General features: G+C 42.2%; 1 protein-coding gene across 2 annotated transcripts in view; it reads left to right on the forward strand.

Annotated features, from left to right (window-relative positions):
- LOC122562314 (C-Jun-amino-terminal kinase-interacting protein 4) overlaps positions 1-24,937 on the forward strand; it is a 294,916-nt gene that overhangs the window by 115,504 nt on the left and 154,475 nt on the right. For both annotated transcript variants that reach the window (XM_043715173.2, XM_043715179.2), the window contains exon 3: positions 19,284-19,354. In XM_043715173.2, the coding sequence (XP_043571108.1) occupies positions 19,284-19,354 (71 nt within the window). The remainder of the gene's footprint in view (positions 1-19,283; positions 19,355-24,937) is intronic.

Below are 24,937 nucleotides of genomic sequence, written 5' to 3' on the forward strand. Positions count from 1 at the left end.
AACCTATGCCCTCTAGTTCTGGACTCCTTGATCCCAGGGAAAAGACTTTGTCTATTTATCCTATCTATGCCCCTCATAATTTTGTAAACCTCTATAAGGTCACCCCTCAGCCTCCGACGCTCCAGGGAAAACAGCCCCAATCTGTTCAGCCTCTCCCTGTAGCTCAGATCCTCCAACCCTGGCAACATCCTTGTAAGTCTTTTCTGAACCCTTTCAAGTTTCACAACATTTTTCCGATAGGAAGGAGACCAGAATTGCACGCAATATTTCAACAGTGGCCTAATCAATGTCCTGTACAGCCACAATATGACCTCCCAACTCCTGTACTCAATACTCTGACCAATAAAGGAAAGCATTCCAAACGCCTTCGTCACTATCCTATCTACCTGCGACTCCACTTTTAAGGGGCTATGAACCTGCACTCCAAGGTCTCTTTATTCAGCAACACTCCCTAGGACATTACCATTAAGTGTATATGTCCTGCTAAGATTTGCTTTCCCAAAATGCAGCACCTCCGCATTTATCTGAATTAAACTCCATCTGCCACTTCTCAGCCCATTGGCTCATCTGGTCCAGATCCTATTGTAATCGGAGGTAACCCTCTTCGCTGTCCACTACACCTCCAATTTTGGTGTCATCTGCAAACTTACTAACTGTACCTCTTATGCTCGCATCCAAATCATTTACGTAAATGACAAAAAGTAGAGGGCCCAGCACCAATCCTTGTGGCACTTAACTGGTCACAGGCCTCCAGTCTGAAAAACAACCCTCCACCACCACTCTGTCTTCTACCTTTGAGCCAGTTCTGTATCCAAATGGCTATGTTGCTGAAGAATTGGGGAATAGTATTTTGAAGAACATTTACCTCTGTTGTCATTAGCATGATTCCAGCAGGGATCAGTTTGCACACTTCATTCTGAGTATGCACTGATATGCACACTGAAATCTCCGTGCCGCTCTGCTCATTTGCTGATGTTCTTGCCGTTCTGTACGTGCTCAATGTCAGCTGCCAACAGAGCTACTTTCTGTGAGAGGTACTGTACAGAGAACAGCTTTCTTACATTTTTAAAATGTACTGTGTTAAATTTACTTTTGTTTCATTAATAAATACGATTTCAACCTTCTTTCAGGCTGTACTGTACTGTACCTTGCATTAGACATTTGGGTGATTTTTGAGTGATCATGAGTGATTTTTTTTTACTGGTGAGCCCCAATTCAACTTTTTTCATAGGCCCCATTATTTCTATTAAGTGATTTTTCTATTGAACAAAGTTTTTCGCTGGAACACAACTGCAGCATTAAATAAGAACGACCGGTATCTAGAAATCTACCAGTCTCTATTTTGAACCTGCTTAACATTGGAGGTTTTCACGATCCTCCGGGGTAGAGAAGAATTGCTGTCCTTTGATGAAATCTTCCTTATTCTGCCCTGTAAGTTGCAGCACTTCAGGTGCAATTTAAACAAGAGTTCTGGCTTGTACTTTTCATGCATGTGAGTTCTAGACCTCTACCATTCTCTGGATGAAAACACTTCTCCTTATCTCTGCATTAATCCTACCAGCAATCGCTTTAAGCTTCCACCTTCTTGTCACTGGCCTTTTGGACTAAGGTATCCATACCCTTGACTAAGAGTTCCATTGACATTTTCCAGGTGCACCTTAATTTTGTCCATTTCAGTCAAGTTTCCCTCAGCCTCCTCTGTACTGTTATGACAATGTTTGAATTTGTGTCCTTAACTGATCTGCTACATTTGTCAGATTCCTTACTATTTCAGTAAATATCATTCAACCTCGCCAAACTCCTCGGTACCTTAACCGGCTTATAATTTCTATGCTGCCCTGACTGACTTGCTATCTCTCATAATTTTGGCCGTTCATCTCCTCCAATGAACCTTTTCTTGGAATAGTGCCCTCCTGTCAAGTTAATTTAAACACTCCCCATCAGCATTAGCAAACCTCCCCACGAGGATGCCATTCCAGTTTAGATGCAACCTGTATACATTGTACAGGTCCTACTCTCCTCAAAATGCTCTGGATGTCCCAGAAGACTAAGCTCCATCTTGCACTGTATCTCTAGTGCCACATTGATCTGAAGTATCGGGATGGGGGGGGGGAGGGGGGGAGGAAAGGTGGCAACATATCATCCTGAAGTCTGTCTTCCATCTGAGACATGCCTTTTCTTCCCCCTACAATTGAATTCCCTACCACTTTTAACCCTGTCATTCGTCGTCCCTCTTGTGCGTAAGACCCACCCATGCCATGAAGTTGTTTACCACTGCTTTCGCCAGCACCGTCGTCTCCCCCTACAGTATCCACAGCAGGGCATAGATCCTGCACGTATGGTCATCAGCTGTTGCTAGAGTCTAATTACTTGTAATAAATAATTATTTTTGTTAAGTACAGAAATCTGGTTCATTCTTTCTGTCAACTTGGATGTAGAAGACAGGTAAATTGGGGGGATTTTGTGTATCTTTTTGAAAAATCTGTAATTTTGATGATTCTGGGAATTGCAGGATTTCCAGGCCACTACCCCAGTTAGTCCTGACAGTTCCAAGAAGAAAACCCTAATATATCCAAACTTTCCTCACAGTTACATTTTCTCAGCCTTATCAATGTCGTTGCAAATCTCTTCTGTACTCTCTCATTCAAAGGCATCCTTTCTGTAAAAAAGTGACCATAAGGTAGTACAGGAGGCTGTACTACAGGCCTTCCAACAGCAAACATGAGAGGTACAAATATGTTGAGAGATCACAGAAGGATGTAGGAACAACAGCGTGGTGGTGATAGGAGATTTTAATTTTCCCAACATTCACTGAGATTCACTTCGTGTTCCATAAATCTTAAGATACTCATGGACAAAGATGAAAGTGGTCCTAAAGAAAGAGTGCTAAATTGGGGGAAGACCAACTGTATCAAAATACAACAGGAGCTGGGGAATGCACATTGGGAGCAGCTGTTTGAAGGAAAATCCACATTCGATATGTATGAAGCTTTTAAAGAGAGATTGATTAGAAAGTTTTGAGAAGGTTTGTAGCTCAGGTTGAGTTTCTCGATGTAGATTTGCTCGCTGAGCTGGAAGGTTCATTTTCAGACATTTTGTCACCATTATAGGTAATATCTTCAGTGAGCCTCTGGATGAAGCACTGCTGGTGTTTCCTGCTTTCTATTTAGATGTTTGAAATTTACAAAATACCGTGCAAGAACTGTAACAAATACTACATTGGACAAACAGACAGAAAACAAGCCATTAGGATACATGAACATCAACTAGCCTCTCTCACTAGTATCCGTACATATAGATAAGGAAGGACAATAATTCGACTGAGACAACACATCCATCCCAGGACAAGCCAAACAGAGACACGTGCGAGAATTCCTAGAAGCACGGCATTCTAACTGGAACTCTATCAATATTCTCATTGACTTGGATCGCATTTACCACCCCCTGAGAAAAAGAACAGGAAATGACACCACCACAGAAAATGATATCACCAACCCAAGGAAACCCAAACATATAAATAGAAAGCAGGAAACACCAGAAGTGCTTCATCCGGAGGCTTACTGAAGATGTTGCCTAGTATGGTGATGAAACATCTGAAAACGAACCTTCTAGCTCAGTGAACAAATCTACATCGAGATTGATTAGAGTCCAGGAGATACATGTTCCTGTGAAAATGAGGGATAGAAATAGCAAGATTAGGAACCATGGATGATGGGTGAAATTGAGAGACGAGCTAAGAGGGAAAAGCGTGCGTCCATAAGGTCTAAGCGACTGAAGTCAGACGAAGCTTTGGAAGAATATTGGGAAAGTATACCAATCTGAGACAAGGAATTAAAAGGGCTAAAAGAGGTCATGCGATATCCTTAGCAAGCAGGGTTAAGGAAAAACCCAAAGCCTTTTATTGATGTATAGGGAGCAAGAGGGTAACAAGGGAAAGGGTTGGTCCACTTAAGGACAAAGAAGGAAAGATATGTGTGGAGTCAGAGAAAATGGGTGAGATTCGTAATGAGTACTTTGCATCAGTACTCACCAAGGAGAAGGACTTGGCGGATGTTGAGGTTAAGGATAGATCTTTGATTACTCTAGGTCAAGTCAGCAAAAGGAGGGAGGAAGTGATGTGTATTCTAAAAGGCATTAAGGTGGACAAGTCCCCATAACCAGATGGGAATCTATCCCAGGTTACTGAGGGAAGCAACAGAGGAAATAACTGGGGCTTTAACAGATATCTTTGCAGCATTGTTGAAAACAGGGGAGGTCCCAGAGGACTGGAGAATTGCTAATGTTGTCCCGTTGTTTATGATTTGGAGATGCCGGTGTTGGACTGGGTTAAAAATCACATAACACCATGTTGGTTTCAGTTCTTTCATATGTACACACATACACACACAAGTTTGTGGGGTGAATTTGTACTTGCAGAATTACATTTTACTTGGCTCAAAAACTGTATGAATCCATGTAAGATTCTGTAAATCCATTTTTTAGATTAGAATCTTACACGGATAATGGTCATTCTAAAAGATGAGAGACTTAACAAACAATCCAGGTCTTTTTCAATACGTAATTTCAGTTGCATCACACTGTAAACTTTTGATAGAAATTCTGTGTCTTACAATCTTATTCTCTACAATCAACTAATGAAGGAGCAGTGCTCCGAAAGCTAGTGCTTCCAAATGACCTGTTGGACTATAACCTGGTGTAGTGTGATTTTCTCCTTGTTTAAGAAGGGTAGCAGGGATAATCCAGGTAATTCCAGACCTGTGAGCCTGACTTCACTGGTAGGGAAGCTACTAGAGAAAATACTAAGGGATAGGATATATACTCATTTGGAAGAAAATAGGCTTATCAGTGATGAGCATGGTTTTGTGCAGGGAAGGTCATGTTTAACAAACCCAATAGAGTTTGTGCGAAGATTTGTAGCTCGGGTGCTCGTTGTTGTGGTTCTGTTCGCCAAGCTGGAAGTTTTTGTTGCAAACGTTTCGTCCCCTGGCTAGGCGACATCATCAGTGCTTGGGAGCCTCCTGCGAAGCGCTTCTTTGATGTTTCCTCCGGTGTTTATAGTGGTCTGTCCCTGCTGCTTCCGGTTGTCAGTTTCAGCTGTCCGCTGTAGTGGTTGGTATATTGGGTCCAGGTCGATGTGTTTGTTGATGGAGTTTGTGGATGAATGCCATGCCTCTAGGAATTCCCTGGCTGTTCTCTGTCTGGCTTGCCCTATGATAGTAGTGTTGTCCCAGTCGAATTCATGTTGCTTGTTGTCTGTGTGTGTGGCTACTAAGGATAGCTGGTCATGTCGTTTCGTGGCTAGTTGATGTTCATGTATGCGGATTGTTAGCTGTCTTCCTGTTTGTCCTATATAGTGTTTTGTGCAGTCCTTGCATGGTATTTTGTACACTACATTCGTCTTGCTCATGTTGGGTATCGGGTCCTTCGTTCTGGTGAGTTGTTGTCTGAGCGTGGCTGTTGGTTTGTGTGCCGTTCTGAGTCCTAGGGGTCGCAGTAGTCTGGCTGTCAGTTCTGAGATGCTCCTGATGTATGGTAGTGTGGCTAGTCCTTTTGGTTGTGGTATGTCCTCGTTCCGTGGTCTTTCTCTTAGGCATCTGTTGATGAAGTTGCGCGGGTATCCGTTTTTGGCGAATACCTTGTATAGGTGTTCCTCTTCTTCTTTTTGCAGTTCTGGTGTACTGCAGTGTGTTGTGGCCCTTTTGAATAGTGTCCTGATGCAGCTTCGTTTGTGTGTGTTGGGGTGGTTACTTTCATAGTTTAGGACTTGGTCTGTGTGTGTGGCTTTCCTGTGTACCCTTGTGGTGAATTCTCCGTTTGGTGTTCTCTGTACCATCACGTCTAGGAATGGGAGTTGGCTATCCTTTTCTTCTTATCTTGTGAATCGGATTCCTGTGAGTGTGGCGTTGATGATCCGGTGTGTTTTTTCTATTTCCGTGTTTTTTGTACCATACATCAGGAGCATCTCGGAACTGACAGCCAGACTACTGCAACCCCTAGGACTCATAACGGCACACAAACCAACAGCCACGCTCAGACAACAACTCACCAGAACGAAGGACCCGATACCCAACATGAGCAAGACGAATGTAGTGTACAAAATACCATGCAAGGACTGCACTAATCACTATATAGGACAAACAGGAAGACAGCTAACAATCCGCATACATGAACATCAACTAGCCACGAAACGACATGACCAGCTATCCTTAGTAGCCACACACACAGACAACAAGCAACATGAATTCGACTGGGACAACACTACTATCATAGGGCAAGCCAGACAGAGAACAGCCAGGGAATTCCTAGAGGCATGGCATTCATCCACAAACTCCATCAACAAACACATCGACCTGGACCCAATATACCAACCACTACAGCGGACAGCTGAAACTGACAACCGGAAGCAGCAGGGACAGACCACTATAAACACCGGAGGAAACATCAAAGAAGCGCTTCGCAGGAGGCTCCCAAGCACTGATGATGTCGCCTAGCCAGGGGACGAAACGTTTGCAACAAGAACTTCCAGCTCGGTGAACAGAACCACAACAAAAACCCAATAGAATTCTTTGAAGAGGTGACAAAGTTGATTGTTGAGGGAAGGCATGTAGATGTCATGTACATGGACTTCAGTAAGGCATTTGATAAGGTTCCTCGAGATAGGCTGATGAAGATTGTGAAGTCGTGTGGGGTCCAAGGGTTCTAGCGAGTTGGATACAGAATTGGTTGGGTAACAGGAAGCAGAGTAGTAGTGGAAGGGAGCTTCTCAAAATGGAAACCTATGACTAGTGACCATATGGATCCGTGCTGGGACCACTGTTGTTTGTGATCTATCTAAATATTTTGGACAAAGGTGTAGGTTACCTCATTAGCAAATTTACAGATGACACTAAGATTGGTGAAGTAACAGATAGTGAAAGGGACTGTCAGAGAATACAGTAGAATATAGATAAATTATAGAATTGGGCAGAGAAATGGCACATGGAGTTTAATCTGGACAAATGCAAGGTGTTGCATTTTGTAAACTGCTGTTCCAGAGTGAACTATACAATTAATGGAAAAATCCTGGCGAAAATTCATCTGCAGAGAGATCTGGGAGTTTGGTCCATTGTTCTCTCAAAGTGACAACACAGGTCAGTAGAATGGTCTTGAAGGCATACAGCATGCTTTCCTTCGTCGACAGGATACCGAGTACAAGAGTTGGCAGGTCATCTTATAGTTGTATAAGACTTTGTTTCGGCCACATTTGGAATACTGCATACAGTTCAGTTCGCCACATTACCAAAAGGATGTGGATGTTTAGGACAGGGTGCAGAGGAGATTCACCAGGATGTTGCCTGGTATGGAGGGCGCTATCTATGAGGAGAGGTTGAATAGATTAGAATTACTTTCATTGGAAAGAAGGAGGTTGAGGAGGGACCCGACTGAGGTCTACAAAATCATGAGGTATGTAGACAGGGTGGATAGCAAGAATTTTTTTCCCAGAGTACAGGAGTCAATTACTAGGGGTTGCGAGTTCAAAGTGAGGGGGATCCTTAGAAAATAGACGACAGGTTTAAATAGAGGATGTGGAACAGCATAGGTTTGGAGGGCCAAAGGGCCTGTTCCTGCGCTGAAATGTTCTTTGCTCTTTGTTATAATTGCACAGTGTTCAGTCTGTGGAATAATCAATTATATATACCCTCGTGCTCCCTACTGACCATGTCCTGCATGAAGATTCCACTGCACATGTGCTCTCTGTCTCCTGTAAAGAGAACAGTCATATTGAAGCAGTCACATCAAATCTGATTATTATTGCTCTTTCACTCTTGTTCACCCTGACCTGTACAGCTAAGCCACAAATAGTGCCACAGAGTTAGCATGCAATATTCCTCAGAAATAATTGCCCTCACTTATATTCAAAATGAAAAACTAGTTCCGGATCGGATTTATCCTAGTATTTTCTGGGAAGCCAGGGAGGAGATTGCCGAGCCTTTGGCATTGATCTTCGTGTTGTCATTGTGTACAGGAATAGTGCCAGAAAACTGGAGGATAGCAAAAGTTGTCCCCTTGTTCAAGGAGGGATGTAGAGACAACCCTGGTAATTATAGACCAGTGAGTCTTACTTCAGTTGTGGGTAAAGTGTTGGAAAAGGTTATAAGAGATGGGATTTATAATCATCTAGAAAATAATAAGTTGATTAGGGATAGTCAACACGGTTTTGTGAAGGGTAGGTTGTGCCTTACAAACCTTTGGGTTCTTTGAGATGGTGACCAGATAGAGGAATGAGGGTAAAGCGGTTGATGTGTGTGTATATGGATTTCAGTAAGGCATTTGGTAAGGTTCCCCCCGTAGGCTATTGCAGAAAATACGGTGGCATGGGATTGAGGGTGATTTAGTGGTTTGGATCAGAAATTGGTTCGCTGAAAGAAGACAGAGGGTGGTGGTTGATGGGAAATGTTCAACCAGCAGTTCAATTACTAGTGGTGTACCACAAGGATCTGTTTTGGGTACACTGCTGTTTATCGTTTTTATAAATGACCTCGATGAGGGCATAGAAGGATAGGTTAGTAAATTTGTGGATGACACTAAGGTCGGTGGAGTTGTGGACAGTGCCGAAGGATGTTGCAGGTTACAGAGGGATGTAGATAAGCTGCAGAGCTGGGCTGACAGATGGCCTATGGAGTTTAATGTGGAAAAGTGTGAGGTTGAAAGAGCAACAGGAATAAAGAATATTGGGTGAATGGTAAGATTCTTGGTACTGTAGATGAACAGAGAGATCTCAGTGTCCATGTACATACATTCCTGAAAGTTCACCCAGGTTGATAGGGTTGTTAAAAAGGCATACAGTGTGTTAGCTTTTATTGGTAGAGGGAATGAGTTTCGGAGCCATGAGGTCACACTGCAGCTGTACAAAACTCTGGTGTGGCCGCAGTTGGAATATTGTGTACAGTTCTGGTAACCGCATTATAGGAAGAATGTGGAAGCTTTAGAAAGGATTCAGAGGAGATTTACTAAGATGTTGTCTGGTATGGAGGGAAGGTCTTGGGAGCAAAGGCTTGAGGCTGTTTTTGTTAGAGAGAAGAGGGTTGAGAGGTGACTTAATTGAGACATAGAAAATAATCAGAGGGTTAGATATGTTGGATAGTGAGAGCCTTTTTCCTCTGATGATGGCTAGCATGAGGGGAAATAGCTTTAAATTGAGGGGTGATAAATATCGGACAGATGTCAGAGGTAGTTTCTTTACTCGGAGAGTAGTAGGGGTGTGGAACACTCTGCCTGCAACAGCAGTAGACTTGCCAACCTTAAGGGTGTTTAAATGGTCATTGGATAAAATACAGGTGAAAATGGAATAGTGTACAATAGAAAAGCTTCAGATTGGTTCCACAGGTTGGCGCAATATCGGGGGCCGAAGGGGCTGTATTGCACTGTTATGTTCTGTTATTTGAAATTAGAGAACTCAACATTGAGTGCTCAGGGCTGTGGGCTGCCCTGATGGAAAATAAGGTGGTGTTCCTCTAATTTGCGGTGTGGTTCGTTGTGGCAATAGAGGAGGCCAAGTATTGGGGTCATGTCAGAAAGGCAGTGGTTAGGAGAATTGAAATGGGTGGTGACTTGAAAGTCCAGTCAGTCCCTGCGGGCCCAGCTGTGATGCTTGACCTTGTGCATTTCTACAACAACCCACGCCACAAATTGGAGGAACAACACCTCATCTTCCACCTCGGCAGCCTACAGCCGGAGGACTCAACCTTGAGTTCACAATTTCAAATAAACTCCCTTGTCACCACTTCCTGCTTCCTGCCACCAACCGGATTAATTCCTCTCACTGATGAACCAGGTCGTATCCTCTTCACCACCCTGCCCCTGCCACATCCTTGATCTGCAGCTCCCCCTACACGCAACCCCAGTCCAGAAGAAGGGTTACCACCCGAAATGTCAACTTCTGCACCTCCTGATGCTGCCTGGCTTGCTGTGTTCTACCAGCCTCCTGCTTGTCTATCTACCTCACATGAGACGTTCCCTTGTGAAACCCCTTTGGATTCCCTCCAAGCCTAACATGTTCTTCCTTAGATATAGGAATCAAAACTGCTCACAATATTACATATGCAGTCTGATTAAAGTCTTAAGTAGCCTGAGCAGCATGTTTCTGCTCTTGTATTCTAGCCATCTTGAAATGAATGCTAACATTGCTAACTACCCACTGAACCTGCATGTTAACTTGTAAAGAATCCTGAATCTGGACAGCTAAGTGCAATTGTGTTTCAAATTTGAGAAGCCATTCCCCATTTTGAAAATAATCTGTACCTCTATTCTTACTACCAAAGTGCTTACCTGTCACTTTCCCACACTGCATTCCACCTGCCACTTTGCTGATTCGCCTAGTCTATCCAAGTCCTCCTTCAGCCTTCCTGCGTCCTCAACACTACCTGTCCCTTTACCTGTCTTTGTGTCATCTGCAAACTTAATAACATTGCCTTCTGTTCTTTCATCCACATCCTGAATGTGCAATGTTGAATAATTATAATCCCATCACTGATCCCTGTGGAACTGCACTAGTCGTTGGCTGGCACCCTGAAAAAGACTCTTTTATTCCCATTTTCTGCCAGTCAGCCAGTCTGGTATCTATCCCAGTATCTTTCTTCTAACACCATGGGCTCTTATTTGGCAGTCTCCGCGGCGGCACCTTGTCATAGGCCTTCTGGAAATTCAAATAGAGCTCATCCATTGGCTCTCCTTTGTCAGTTGCTTGTTACCCCCTCAAAGAATTTTAATAGATTTGTCAGACATGACCTTCTCTTGATGAAGCTGTGTTGACTCAGCCCTATTTTACTATGCACTTCCAAGTAATCTGCCATCTCATCCTTAAAAATGGACTCTCAAATCTTACTAACGACCTTGGTCAAGCTAATCAGCCTATAATTTCTCATCTTCTGCCTTCCTCCCTTCTTACATTAGTCATTTTCCAGTCCTCTAGGACCCTTCCTGATTGCAATGATTCCTGAAAGTTCATCACAAATACTCTAGAATCTCCTCAGTGCTCTACTTCAGAACCCTGAGGTGTAGCCCATCCAATCCAGGTGACTTATCCACATTCAGCTTGCCGAGCACCTTCTCCTCTGTGACGGCGACGACACTCCCCTTTGTCTGCGACTCTTTTGAAGTTCTGGTATGGTGCTACTGTCTTCCACTGTGAAGGCTGATGCAATGTACATGTTCTCCACTTAATTCTTAGCTTCACAGATGAAGCACGTTGAATTCAGCCATTGCTGTAGCTCTGAAACTTAGAGCTCAGGTTTCCACAGCTGGTGACATTTCCTGCGTATGTGTTCATCTTGACCATATTAAGTAACCACAATTCCCCATATGCCACAACATGAGCGTTGTCTTGGCTGAGCTGCCCTGCCATGCATTATTTTGATTGTTTGCTAATAAAATTAGGTCAATATCGATAGATGACTGAACAAAATAACCGCAAATTAATCAATTTCTGTTGGCCTATGATGTCACTTTTTCCACAATGAGCTATGTAACTCGAACTCGAAAACGTTCCTCTTGCTGCTTGAAACTATGAAACTCCCAGATCTTTTTCTGACTTTAGTTCCTTTTGTTTCTTTTTAATGGATGCTGCTGACTGCTTCAAGTTCCTCCCTTTGCCATTGTATGTAAGTAAAATGTCTCATGATGGATTATAAGATCGAACAACATTTTACAGGATATTATTTAAGAAGGTTGTCAGCCAGATTACTAAAATCTTGGTCACAGAAATCTTTTAAGGACAAAGGAAGAAGAAGTAGAAAGACAAGAGTTGAGAAGGAAATTTATGTGAGTAATTAACGAGCACCCGAGCTACAAATCTTCACCCAAACTTTGAGAGTAATTAAAATTGTACTGTAAATGCTAAAGAGGCCTGTATACATTAGAGATAAGGGGGAGAAAGACTATGGAGAATTACATAACCATGGACAATAATGTTAAGGTTGAGTATTGCTAAACTGGGAGTTAACATAGATCAGTGTGTTCATTGTGTATCAATTCTGCTTAATTATATGCAGGTGGAGACCATTACTATATTGTTTCACTTAGAGAAACAAATAAGCATTCATTGTAACTGGTATGTTAAGTGCTAATATTTATAATGTTTCAGTTTGTAAATAAAAGTTAGATTGTATAAATATTGGCCATAATTCTATCCATCACCTGTTTGCTTTCTCTAATGTAATATGGTGAGCATAGGAAGGTGGATGAATGAAACCTGGTGAGAGTCCGGACACACATCAGAGTTTTGAACTGCCTCAAGTTTGTGACGCATACATCATGGGATCCAGAATATTTCATCAATTTTTTTCAGGTGTGGTCTGAAACTCAGCCTTGCAATATGTTTGCTCTATGAATATAAAGAGAGTGTTGACTTTTTCACCTAAATAAATAAGGTGCAATTTCGCAAACTTGACAGTAATTCTGTTTTTATGCAGGGATGTTTTGGAGTGACACGATGGTACAGTGGTTAGCACTGCTGCCGCACAGCACAAAGAACCCGGGTTTGATGCCACCCTCTGGCAACTGTGCAAACTCCACAAAGACATTGTCTGCGTGAGTTTCCTCAGGGTGCTGTGGTTTTCACCCCACATGCCAAAGTTTTGCAGGTTAGGTGGATTGGCTGTGGTAAATGTGGGGTTATGTGGATAGGGTAAGGGGGTGAAAATGGGGGGATGCTCTTCGAAGGGTCTGTTTGGATTCGATTCGCTGAATGGCCAGCTTCCCTTTTGAAGGGATTCTATAATTTTTTTTGTTAGTATGAAAACCTTTCACGTAGTGCATTGTGATTGTTCTGGGTGGATGATTAAAGCTGTTCCATGTACTAGAATAATGCAGTCCTGAGTAAGAAAAGGCTTTGGGATTTCAACATCACATAAACTGAGGCAAGGACAAGGCCGTATCATGTTCCAGAGGTGAAAATAAATTATCTTAGCGCAGGTATATTTCCAGGTAGTTTGTAGCCAACATAGAGTTGTACTCAAAAATGTGTTGCTGGAAAAGCGCAGCAGATCAGGCAGCATCAAAGGAGAAGGAGAATCGACGTTTCGGGCATGAGCCCTTCTTCAGGAATGAGGAGGGTGTGCCAAGCAGGCTAAAATAAAAGGTAGGGAGGAGAGACTTGGGGGAGGGGCGTTGGGAATGCGATAGGTGGAAGGAGGTTAAGGTAAGGGGGAGTCCCAACCCTCAGACTCAGCACCGCCTTCTTGACCTGCAATCTTCTTCCCGACCTCTCCGCCCCCACCCCCTCTCCGGCCTATCACCCTCACCTTAACCTCCTTCCACCTATCGCATTCCCAACGCCCTTCCCCCAAGTCCCCCCTCCCTACCTTTTATCTTAGCCTGCTTGGCACACCCTCTTCATTCCTGAAGAAGGGCTCATGCCCGAAACGTCGATTCTCCTTCTCCTTTGATGCTGCCTGATCTGCTGCGCTTTTCCAGCAACACATTTTTAAGCTCTGATCCCCAGCATCTGCAGTCCTCACTTTCTCCATAGAGTTGTACTCAGCCTCAAATCATCTCAAGAAGAGGGTGGATTTTGTGAGGATAAACAACAGATTTTGTGAGGATGAACGAAAGACAACAGCTTACATTTTCAAATATTGGGAGAAATCTCTATGTTTAATACTAGATATCAAGGAAGCAGTATAATAATTTAGTCATGGCAGAGAGGGCAAGAAAAGTGGAGGAATGGGACAGTTGGATTTAAGTGCACATGTGGAAAGTGATGCCATGATTTGGTTTGATGTTGCTTAGAGGCACTATATAGCTGTGAAAGAGGAAGAGGCAAGGGCACACCTTTGAGTGGGGTCAGGAGTTTGCACTAGAGGTAACAGTGCAAGTTTGAGAAGTTAAGTTCACTGCAGATGAGATAAAGAGACATAGGGGAGATAGCATTGAAGCCAGGCCATGTTCATTCCCAAACAAACGCAAACAGAAATTGCTGGAGAAAATCAGCAGATCTGGCAGCATCTGTGGAAGGAAAACCATTAACATTTCGAGATAGGTGACCCCTGCTCAGAACTGATCTTTCAGATCTCCAGAATCTGTTGGTCTTGGTTTTTTTTTCATGTTCATTCCCACTTTGTCGCAAAATAGTGTTGCCTGGCTTGCTGTGTTCTTCCAGTCTCCTGCTTGGATTCCAACATCTGCAGTTTTTTTATGTCTCTAGCAAAATAGTAGAATGGCATCGGGCAGAATTTAGTGGTCACTTACATCGAAGTCTGCATATAGGATGAGGATAGTTTACTTTAGGCCCAGTCAACTCAGATATTGAATATAGTGTCAGAGTACTGCAGCATGGCATGAGAAGAGTCCCTTCGGCCTATTGTGTCTGCATGAGTCATCAAGCACCCGTTTACTCAGTTATAAGCACCGAGTCCACAGCTCGTTTATTATGGTATTTCAAGTATTCATCAAGGTACTTAAATGTTAAATGGTTCCTGCTTCTACTACCCTTTAAGGCAGTGAGTTCCAAATAGCCCATCACTTTCTCGAAGAAAGATTTTCTCCATTAGACCTCCTGCCACTTATCTAAAATCTCTACCACCTAGCAATTAAGATCAGCCATGATCATGTTAAATGGTGGAATGAGCTTGAAGGGTTGAATCGCCTACACCTGATCCTAATTCCTATGTTTTGTTCCTAATTCACCTCTCCAGTTGGAGGAGAAAGTTATCTTGATATGGTTATCATCAGTGATTTGTAATTGTGACAGGGCACTAAACAGATAAGGATTCAGTGAAGAGGTTGTGAGGCAACAATGTGTTCAGTGAAAATACAATACTGCAGGTGGTGGATATCTGAAACCAAAAAAGAAAATGCTGGTGAAATTTAGCAGGCCTGACAAAAAGAAACAGTCAATGTTTTGTATCCGATATGACTCTGCGGAACTGTACAATGAGTCACATTGGATTTGTAACATAAATCTGTTCTGTCATCACAGATGCTGCCATCACCCTACAAGTTAGATGTGGTGGGCTAACTGAAGAAGATTCACTTTGGTTTGAAACATTAATTGTTTCTTGCTCCACCATAGCTGCCAGATTTACTGAGTTTCTCCAGTATTCTGTGTAGAATCATAGAATCCCTACAGTATAGAAACAGGCCCTTCTGCCCAACAAGGCCACACCGACCCTCCAAAGAGTAACCCATCCAGACTCTATTATCCTGTATTTACCTCTGAACAATGCACCTAACCTATCCATCCCTGAATACTATGGGCAATGAGATATTCTCTGTAGGTAGTTGAAAATTTGGGAGATGTTTCCAGGATCAAGCTCTGAAAGGGGCTCACTTGGGAGTGGGGAAGGGAATGCATATGGAGAGTGATATTTAGAAATGATCAGAGATTATCTCATCAGTAACAAAAAACAGCAATTGCTGGACAAACTGAGCAGAAGGGTCACAAGACCTGAAACATTACCTCTGTTTTCTCTCCACAGTAGATGAATAGCTTTAGGGAGCAAAGATGGGAAGTAAACGCAGGAGAGAGAGTAAGAACTGATCTTGAATCTGAATCACCAAAGAGAGGATAACAGAGGAGGTTAAGGATCCCAACTGAGAACAATCTTAATGAGGCAGTTGTGTCAGGGAAGGTTTTGATTTTAATTATCAAGGTATAACAGTTTTCATTAAGGTTTCTCACATCTCAAATCATATCTAACTAGAATAATGAAGAAACGTGTCCTTTGTTCCAATAAATATTTATGTAAGATATTAGAACACCATAGGTTTATATTGAACCAGTAGAACTGCAAAACATTTTTGGTGAAATTAGTATTCTTATTTCGGTGGAACTTGGACTTCTGATCTCACAACCTTTCTTGTCATGTTGTATTATTTTCAATTACTTTCATCTCTCTCAAATCGTCCCCATTTTATCACCAATCCACCCTTCTTTCAGTGCTGTTAGCATACCTCTCATGTCTCTCACCAACCTCCAATCCTGTTCCCCAATGCCATAAATTATTTATCCTGTGGTGTTCCCTTCCCTCCCAGCCTCATGAGCCATCATAGCTCGACAGTGAAAAAGAATAGTGGATGGTAAGAGAACCTATCAAACTTAATCTACGAACAAAACTTCACTGAGAAATAAGTTTTCTTCAAGGACAGTGTGTGAAAAGGATGTGGACAGAAACTGTTTCCAGACCTACTCCTCACACCTTCTTTCAGCCTGTGTTCAAAAGAAAAAGCTGCAGTGCAGTCTCAATTTTGGGAAACAGGCCAGGAGAGGTGAAAATCCACTCTAGGTTAGGGAGGCACTAGCAATGACTAAGAAGTAGAGGTCTCCCACACCCATCAGCTGCAGTGTGTTCAGCCAGTCAAGAAAATTATTCTAAACAAATAAAAATATAAGTGCTTTGCAACTCTTGAATTAATACAACATACGATTAATGCATCATACGATTAATGCATATCGGTCTTCTCTGTTTCATTGGCCTCCATGTGCACCAGGCTCCACCCAGCAAATTAACTCATCAGTGTATTATTGTAGGTACTTCCCAGTGATAATCATTTATCTGAATTGAATAGAGTGGTTGCAGCTAATTGAGACCCTGAAGTTCAAAACTTGCATCATTGCGGTGAATCAATTACCTCACATTGCTTCATCGTTAGGAAGTGCTTTGCAGTCTGAAATGTACAAATTCCTATTTTCCTCTCAGGAGCAGCAAGTTACATTATCTCATCAGAACAGTGTTGGTGTCTCCTGGTTGACTCTCATTTGAAATCATCCGTGTGCTTTCACTTAGCCTATTTGTCTGTCTAGAATGGGAAATGTTCTGGACAATTTTACAAAGATGTGCATAGAATTTGCAGAATTCGGAAACAGGATATTTGGTGCAAGTGGTTGGTGCTAATCTTCATGCTGCACTGAATCTGCTACTAACCCCTTTATCTAATTCTGTCAGTACACTTTTATTTGTTTCTGCCTCACTTGCTTCTCCAGTTTCCCCTTAGATGTATCTGACATTCACCTCAACTTCTCCTTCTGGTAACAACATCGAGTCCATATTCTTGTCACTCTCTGGGGAAATTCCACTGGATTCCATTTTGAGTTTATTGCTATTATCTTCTATTTCTGCTAACCAGAGCTATTAAGAGATGCGGGGTGAATGTACAGACGTGACCTCATTGAATGTCTCAACAGGCTTGAGCTAAATGGCCTCCTCCCGTTCCTATTTTCAAGCCCTCTAGTTTGGATTCCAATGTAACAAAAGTGATGGCACAGTTATATGTAATTATATATTTAAAAACAAATTTCTTCCCTGAAGGGCAAGGGTTTTCATGACAGTTTGTTATTTTATGATCACCGTAACAGATACTATCTTTTTATTCCAGATTTAATTATCAGCTGCTATCGTTGCGTTTGGACTTAGATCTGAATTACTTTGTTCAGGGAAATAACCACTATATTGTTGCACTCATAAGTAACAGCATAGGGTAGAGACGCAAAGCTTTTGAGACTTATGACTTCATTTTATGGCACATGTCTTAAAGATTTTTAATAATGTTTCATATTCACGTTACGGAGTCTGATTGCTGTCATGGGGCATACCTTATCCTCTTGCAAAATTCGAATTGTATCTATAATATTGAACTGAATTCTAATAAAGTGGATTTAATTTCCATGCTTTCTTGTAACTATTGTTACAAAAACTGAACCATCAGAATGGCTGTTATTAATAGGACAATAAAACAGATATTACAGAGTGCTTAACAGCGAGATTAGTACTTTAAGTGTAGTCATTGTTGTAATGTGGGAAATATGACAGCTCTTTTTGTGTACTGCAAACTTCCCCAATTAGCAATGAGTTGATGATTAGATAAGATGTTTTACTTTTTGCTTGGAATGATAGACATTGGATAGGATGGGGGAAAATCCCGTGGGGGTCTTTATTTCCATCTGAGGGATCTCACAGGGCCTTGGGTTAGCATAATTTCCATATTTTTTCATTGGCCCACCCAAGTGTTTTAGATAATGTGCTCAAAGTCTCTGGAGTGACGAGAGTACTACCACTGACCTGTAGCAAATAACAATTATGTCTGATCTATGAATTTTGTAAAATCTGGGTCAGTATCTTATACTTCTTCCCCAGGATGTTCAGTGTATTGATATTCTGCAATAATTTGAGTTGGGCTAGCAGTATAAATATATCTATATTGTGGTCAAAGTACAACAACTTTATGCATATTGTTCATAGTAATTATAGAACAATTTGCAGCAGTGGCCATTAAATTTGGTTGCTGATTTCAAATCAGCAGTTTTGCTGATTTACCCCATCAGCTGTATACTCTGATTAAAGAATATCTCCAAGATACAAGTACAAGATGGTTAGGGGTTTAGATAGGGTCGACAGTGAGAATCTTTTTTCACGTATGGAGTCAGCTATTACAAGGGGGCATAGCTTTAAATTAAGGGGGAGTAGGTATAGGACAGATGTTAGGGGTAGGTTCTTTACTCAGCGAGTCGTGAGTTCATGGAATGCCCTGCCAGTAGCAGTGGTGGACTCTCCCTCATTATGGGCATTTAAGTGGGCATTGGATAGGCATATGGAGGATAGTGGGCTAGTGTAGGTTAGGTGGGCTTGGATCGGCGCAACTTTGAGGGCCGAAGGGCCTGTACTGCGCTGTATTCTTCTATCTGTCCATCCGTCGGTTTTCCATATCAATCTTCATTACTGAAGTTTATAGCATATATGACTGCTGTTTGGACTTGTATAAATTGATTATTAAGCACATTAAATGATAAATCAATTTAATGGTTTTGTAACATGACCTAATTATGGAAAACATGATGGTGTAATTGCTGAAACTAAATTCATTTGTACTGAAAATTCAGCTGGCCATTGCGGGTTTTACCATAACGTGGCAGGACTGAGTGTAATTTCATCGATAGTTCCTAGTGTTTTTATTCAGGATTTGAGTAGCTTAAAATTAATTGCAAATCTTGTTTCATGATTTAATTTGATAATGCAAAAAGTAAAATTAAAACAAAGTATATTTGTAAAATGGCACATTTGAAGGTGTGAAAGATGAATACCTGTCCATTATGATTTTTTAAAATGTATGTTGCTGTTTATACTTTAATTGAAGTTATTTAATCCCTCCCAGAAACTACGAGTGTAATACAGTAGTGTGATTAATTTCTTTGATAAGTGAGAGGAGAGGGGACATTAATATTAGTTCTGGACTGACTCAGTGGTTGAAGGTTGAGATGCAAGGTATGGTTTTGTTGGCATTTTGGAAAGCATTCTAACTTTTTTTTTCAGTTGGTAGGTTGGAAGAACGAGAGTCTGAACTCAAGAAAGAATACAATGCACTTCATCAAAGACATACAGAGGTAAGCAGGAACATGTAGAATGTGGTCCTAGTTGATTGGGATGGTCATAGATAATTCAGTGCATTTCGGTTCTTGGTTATTGTTGCTAGAAATGTTGAACTTGTGTTATTAAGCTGCATTGTTACTGTTGAGACATAGCATTTGAACAAGAACAACAAGCAACTTACTTCACACTAAATGAATACTCCAGTCACTGTTTTATGTGTCTGCATAGAGTTACATATCACCGAATTAGACCCTTCGGTCCAATCAGTCCATGCCGACCATAAATCTCAAACTAAACCAGTTCCTCCTGCCTGCATTTGGCTCATTCCCTCCAAACATTTCTTATTAATGTACTTGTCCAAATGTCATTTAAACATTAGATTAGATTAGATTAGATTAGATTACGTTACGGTGTGGAAACAGGCCCTTCGGCCCAACAAGTCCACACCGACCCGCCGAAGCGAAACCTACCCATACCCCTACATTTACCCCTTACCTAACACTACGGGCAATTTAGTATGGCCAATTCACCTGGCCCTGCACATCTTTGGACTGTGGGAGGAAACCGGAGCACCCGGAGGAAACCCACGCAGACACAGGCAGAACGTGCAAAGTCCACACAGTCGCCTGGGGCAAGAATTGAACCCGGTCTCTGGCGCTGTGAGGCAGCAGTGCTAACCACTGTGCCACCGTGCCGCCCAATAAGTAACTCTACAGTGCATTGAAGAAGAATGGCTGGCAAATCGACACGCTGAACATTGTAACTGTATCCACATCCATCACTTCCCCTGGAATTTCATTCCACACAAGAACCACTCTTTTTATAAAAAAAGTGCCTTCGTGTCTTTTTAAAATCTTTCTATTTTCACCTTGAAAATATGCTCCCTAGTTTTGAAGTCCCCAAGAAGTCAGTTTGATGGCTTGGACACTGTCTAGTTTACATTTGGGATTCTTAATTTCTATTAGATTACTCCTTTCCTCTTATTCCAGTTGAAATTGTTTTACATCTCCTAGTAGGACCAAGCAAGGCACCATCCTTGATGAAGTGGAGACAATCCCACCAGAATCTGTGCCAGTGTTTAAAGAAAATTAATCTTTGTGCTGTGTGCCTCAAACTAACCCTGTACCCATGTGTTAATTCTCCTGTTCTCTCTGTTCATGTACCAGTTTGTACGTGGCTCCAAAAATTATTTACCTCCAAGTTCCTTTTTTTGACATTATAGGGCCTAATGTCAGTTACTCCTTCCCTATTTGTGCTTGTCTTGTTTCTTCCATGTGGTCAATGACAAATTAGGTTTTCCCTCCCTGTTTCCACATTTCTCACCAGCTACCACAAGATCCCCCTCATCCTGGCACTGGGTTGACAGCAGCATATTCTTTTTCATTCTTGGCCTCAGAGGATGCTATCTATTGCCCTAATTAGAGGTCCTGTTAGCACCACACTTATGTTATGATCTCCCCTCTTCAGGAAAGTCTTTATCTGCATTGTTACTGTGTATTTTACACAGTTTTTCTCCTTGTCCTCAGGGAATGCATATCTGTCTTTCTTTGTCTTTCTTCAAAATGCAACAGATCTGTTCATTGAGAAAATGTGTAAACATTTGAGCAAATAGTTGTGCATGGACTTCTGATTTTGTTTCATGATGTGAAGCACTATGTCTCATTCTTGAAAGTGTTGCTTCTGGTCTGGAGAAGTAGTCTTGCGAGTTCTAATATGTATCACTGTTACAGTACATTCAGTTTACATTGCTTACTAGGCTTATACCATCTAGTGACAGAAACTAAGAACTGCAACATTTCAATGTCAAACAAACTGGTAAAATCCTTTCTGGTTCTGATTACAATTATTTGTTTTATTCATGCATGGGATGTAGATGTCTATCGCTGGCCAGCATTGTTGGCTGTCCATAGTTGTCCCTGACAAGGTGTGGTGAGCTGCTTCCATGAACCAGTACAGTCCACATACTGTCAGTTGACTCACAATTTTATTCTGAGATTTGCATACTAATCAATCAAAACCTGCATCCTCATTCTAACTGATTAAAGACTTAACAGTCATCTTGGTTTGTCAAAACATTGCATCACTGATGACACTTGAATCTTTTGCTTATAAATTGCCTATGTATCTTACCCCATTAGCTACCTACTGAAGGAGAAGTTCTCTGAAAGCTTGTACTTGCAAAAAAGCCTGTTGGACTATAACCTGGTGTCATGTAATTTTTAACTTGGTCCATCCCAGTCTAACACTGACACCTCCACATCACAATTTTATTAGGGAGGGAATATCAGGATTTTAATCCACTGACATTGAAGGAATGGCAATGGTGAGTGGCTTGGAGGGTAAATTGCAAGTGATGTTATTCCCATATATCTGTTGCCTTTGACCTTTGAGATGGAAGTGATTGTGGATTTGAAAGATACTGTCTGAGGAACTTTGGTGAACTTCTGCCGGGCAACGTGTAGATAGTACCTACTGCTGCTACTGAGTGTTGGTGGTGGAGTGTGTTGATGCTTGTGAACGTGGTGCCAATCAAGCAAGCTGCTTTGTCCTGGATGGTGTCAAGCTTCGAGGATGTTGCACCCATCCAGGCAAGTGGAGAGTATTCCATCACACTCCTGACATGTGTCTTGTAAATGGTCGACAGGCTTTGGAGAGTTGGGTGGTGAATTTCTTGCAGCAGTATTCCTTGCCTCTGACCTGCTCTTGTAGCTACTATTTACATGTGGTGAGTCCAGTTGAGTTTCTGGTTAATGGTAACTCCCAGGATGTTGATAGTGGGAGAGTTGGTGAAGGTAAGACCATTGAATATCAAAGGGTGGTGGTTAGATTCTTCCTTATTGGAAATGATCCTAGCTTGGTATTTATATAGCACGAATGTTACTTGCCACCTGTCAGCCCAAGCCTGGATATTGTCCACATCTTGTTGCGTTTGAACATGAACTGCTTCAGTATCCGAAGAGACGTGAATAGTGCTGAACATTATGCATCAGCGAACTTCCCCTGTTCTGACCTTCGGATGGAAGGAATGTCATTGATAAAGCAGCTGAAAATGGTTTGGCTGAGGGCACTACACTGAAGAGCTCCTGCAGAGGTGTCCTGAGATGACTGACCTCCAACAAACATATCTTTCTATATGCCAGATATAATTCTGACCTGTGGAGATTTTGCCCCCTGATACCCATTGATTCTGGTTTTGCTTTGGTTGTGTGTATGTCCCTAGATCAATTCAACAACTTCTGGATTTGAGTTTCAAATTTTGTTAGAACATTTTAGAGAAGGATTCCCAATTAAGTTGTTATATTTAAGCATTTTAATCCATTCCCTCACCCTTCCCCCAGCCTACCATTCCACAATAAAAATGTTTATCTAGAATGTCACGATAATGGTCCTTGTCTTTTTTTTTGTATCCTGATTGTAAACTACTGGATGTACAACATCATTTGTAGGAATGAGACTTCAGTCATGGGTTCAACACTTCTCAAAAGTTCAGTGCAAACAGGAAGTAGTTTAGAAGAAACAAGTAGTTTTAAGACCCTGAGTAATTAAAGCTGTTACATACTAGTCAAGTTATTATGTTTTAACATGAGTTCTTATTTTAACAATCTTGCTTTCCAATAAAACCTTAAATGGAATTAATGAGATACAGCTTAGGTAATGGAGCATAGAAATCATAGAAATAAAATTTTAAGCTGGAAATGCTGAGGTGATTAAAACAGGCGTGGCTGTATTTTGAATCATGAGATTGTGGTTTCAATTTCCATTCCAAAGCTTTGAGCACAAAACCCAGACTTAGACTCTCACTGCAGTAATGAAGGAGTGATACACCCTTTAGATGAAACATTAACAAATGACCTTCTTAGCCTTCACCCAAACTTAATCATTGCATTGTCTCCACAGATGCTGCCAGACCTGCTGAACTTTTCCAGTAATTTCTTTTGTTTCTGATTTACAGGATCCACAGTTTTTTTAGGTTTTTAATCATTGCATGGCAGTATTCATAGAGGGGTAGAGAGATCCTGCCCAATCTCTGGCTGATATTTATCCTTCAATCAACATCACAAAAGATCTCATTGCTGTTTATGAAAGCCTGCTATGTGCAAGTTAGCTGCTGAGTTTTCTACACTGCAAATGTGCCTTTGTTGGCTATAAAGTCTTTTAGCCCATGCTGAAGTTCTGAAAGGCACATTATACATGCAAATCTTTTTTAAAAATTTTATCTTGTGACCAGTTTGATCTGACTGATTGGAATCTGAGGTTGCCATTGGAAATGTTAAACGTTACTTATTTTCTGTAATTCATTTCTGTAAAGGAGCCAGTGCTGGTATTACAATAGATAATTCACAGAGCAAAATATGCACATACTTCCCTCGCAACCCAATTTGCAATTTGGGGCAAGAGCACTTGAAATATGGAACAGACTGAGCAAAATTACGTTACACTGTTTAATACTACTGATTGCATTTCTTGACTAAAAATATTTTTTTGTGTTGCTGTTATCAAGTCTTCATCTTTCTGAACGTGATGTAGTTATTTGTTCATGGGATGTGGGATGTTGCAGGCCAGCATTTATTGCCTTTGAGAAGATGGAGTGAGCCTGCCTCCTTGCGGCTTTAGCTATACTCATGGTTCTGAAACTACACTGTTAATCCGCAACTACACTGGCCCCACCCCCCATCTTTTCCTTCGCTACATTGATGACTGTATCGGCGCTACCTCGTGCTCCCACGAGGAGGTTGAACAGTTCATCCACTACACTAACACCTTCCACCCCGACCTCAAATTCACCTGGACAGTCTCGGACTCCTCCCTCCCCTTCCTAGACCTTTCTGTTTCTATCTCAGGCGACCGAATCAACACGGACATCTACTACAAACCAACCGACTCCCATAGCTACCTGGACTACACCTCCTCCCATCCTGCCCCCTGTAAAAACGCCATCCCATTCTCCCAATTCCTTCGTCTCCGCCGCATCTGCTCCCAGGAGGACCAGTTCAAAATACGTACAACACAGATGGCCTCCTTCTTCAAGGACCGCAATTTCCCCCCCGACGTGGTCGACGGTGCCCTCCACCGCATCTCCTCCACTTCCCGCTCCTCCGCCCTTGAGCCCCGCCCCTCCAACCGCCACCAGGACAGAACCCCACTGGTCCTCACCTACCACCCCACCAATCTCCATGTACAGCGCATCATCCGCCGTCACTTCCGCCACCTCCAAACAGACCCCAGCACCAAGGATATATTTCCCTCCCCTCCCCTATCAGCTTTCCGTAGAGACCACTCCCTCCGCGACTCCCTTGTCAGATCCACACCCCCCACCGACCCAACCTCCACTCCCGGCACCTTCCCTTGCAACCGCAGGAGGTGCAACACTTGCGCCCACACCTCCCCCCTCACTTCTCTCCAAGGCCCCAAAGGAAACTTCCATATCCGCCACAGATTCACCTGCACCTCCACCCACATCATCTACTGCATCCGCTGCAGCCGGTGTGGCCTCCTCTATATTGGGGAGACAGGCCGCCTACTTGCGGAGCGATTCAGAGAGCACCTCTGGGCCACCCGGACGAACCAACCCAACCACCCTGTAGCACAGCATTTCA

The sequence above is a fragment of the Chiloscyllium plagiosum genome, unplaced genomic scaffold (genome assembly GCF_037043375.1).
Source record: "Chiloscyllium plagiosum isolate Xiang-an unplaced genomic scaffold, Cpla_swu_hap1 HiC_scaffold_25, whole genome shotgun sequence".
Lineage (NCBI taxonomy): Eukaryota > Metazoa > Chordata > Chondrichthyes > Orectolobiformes > Hemiscylliidae > Chiloscyllium > Chiloscyllium plagiosum.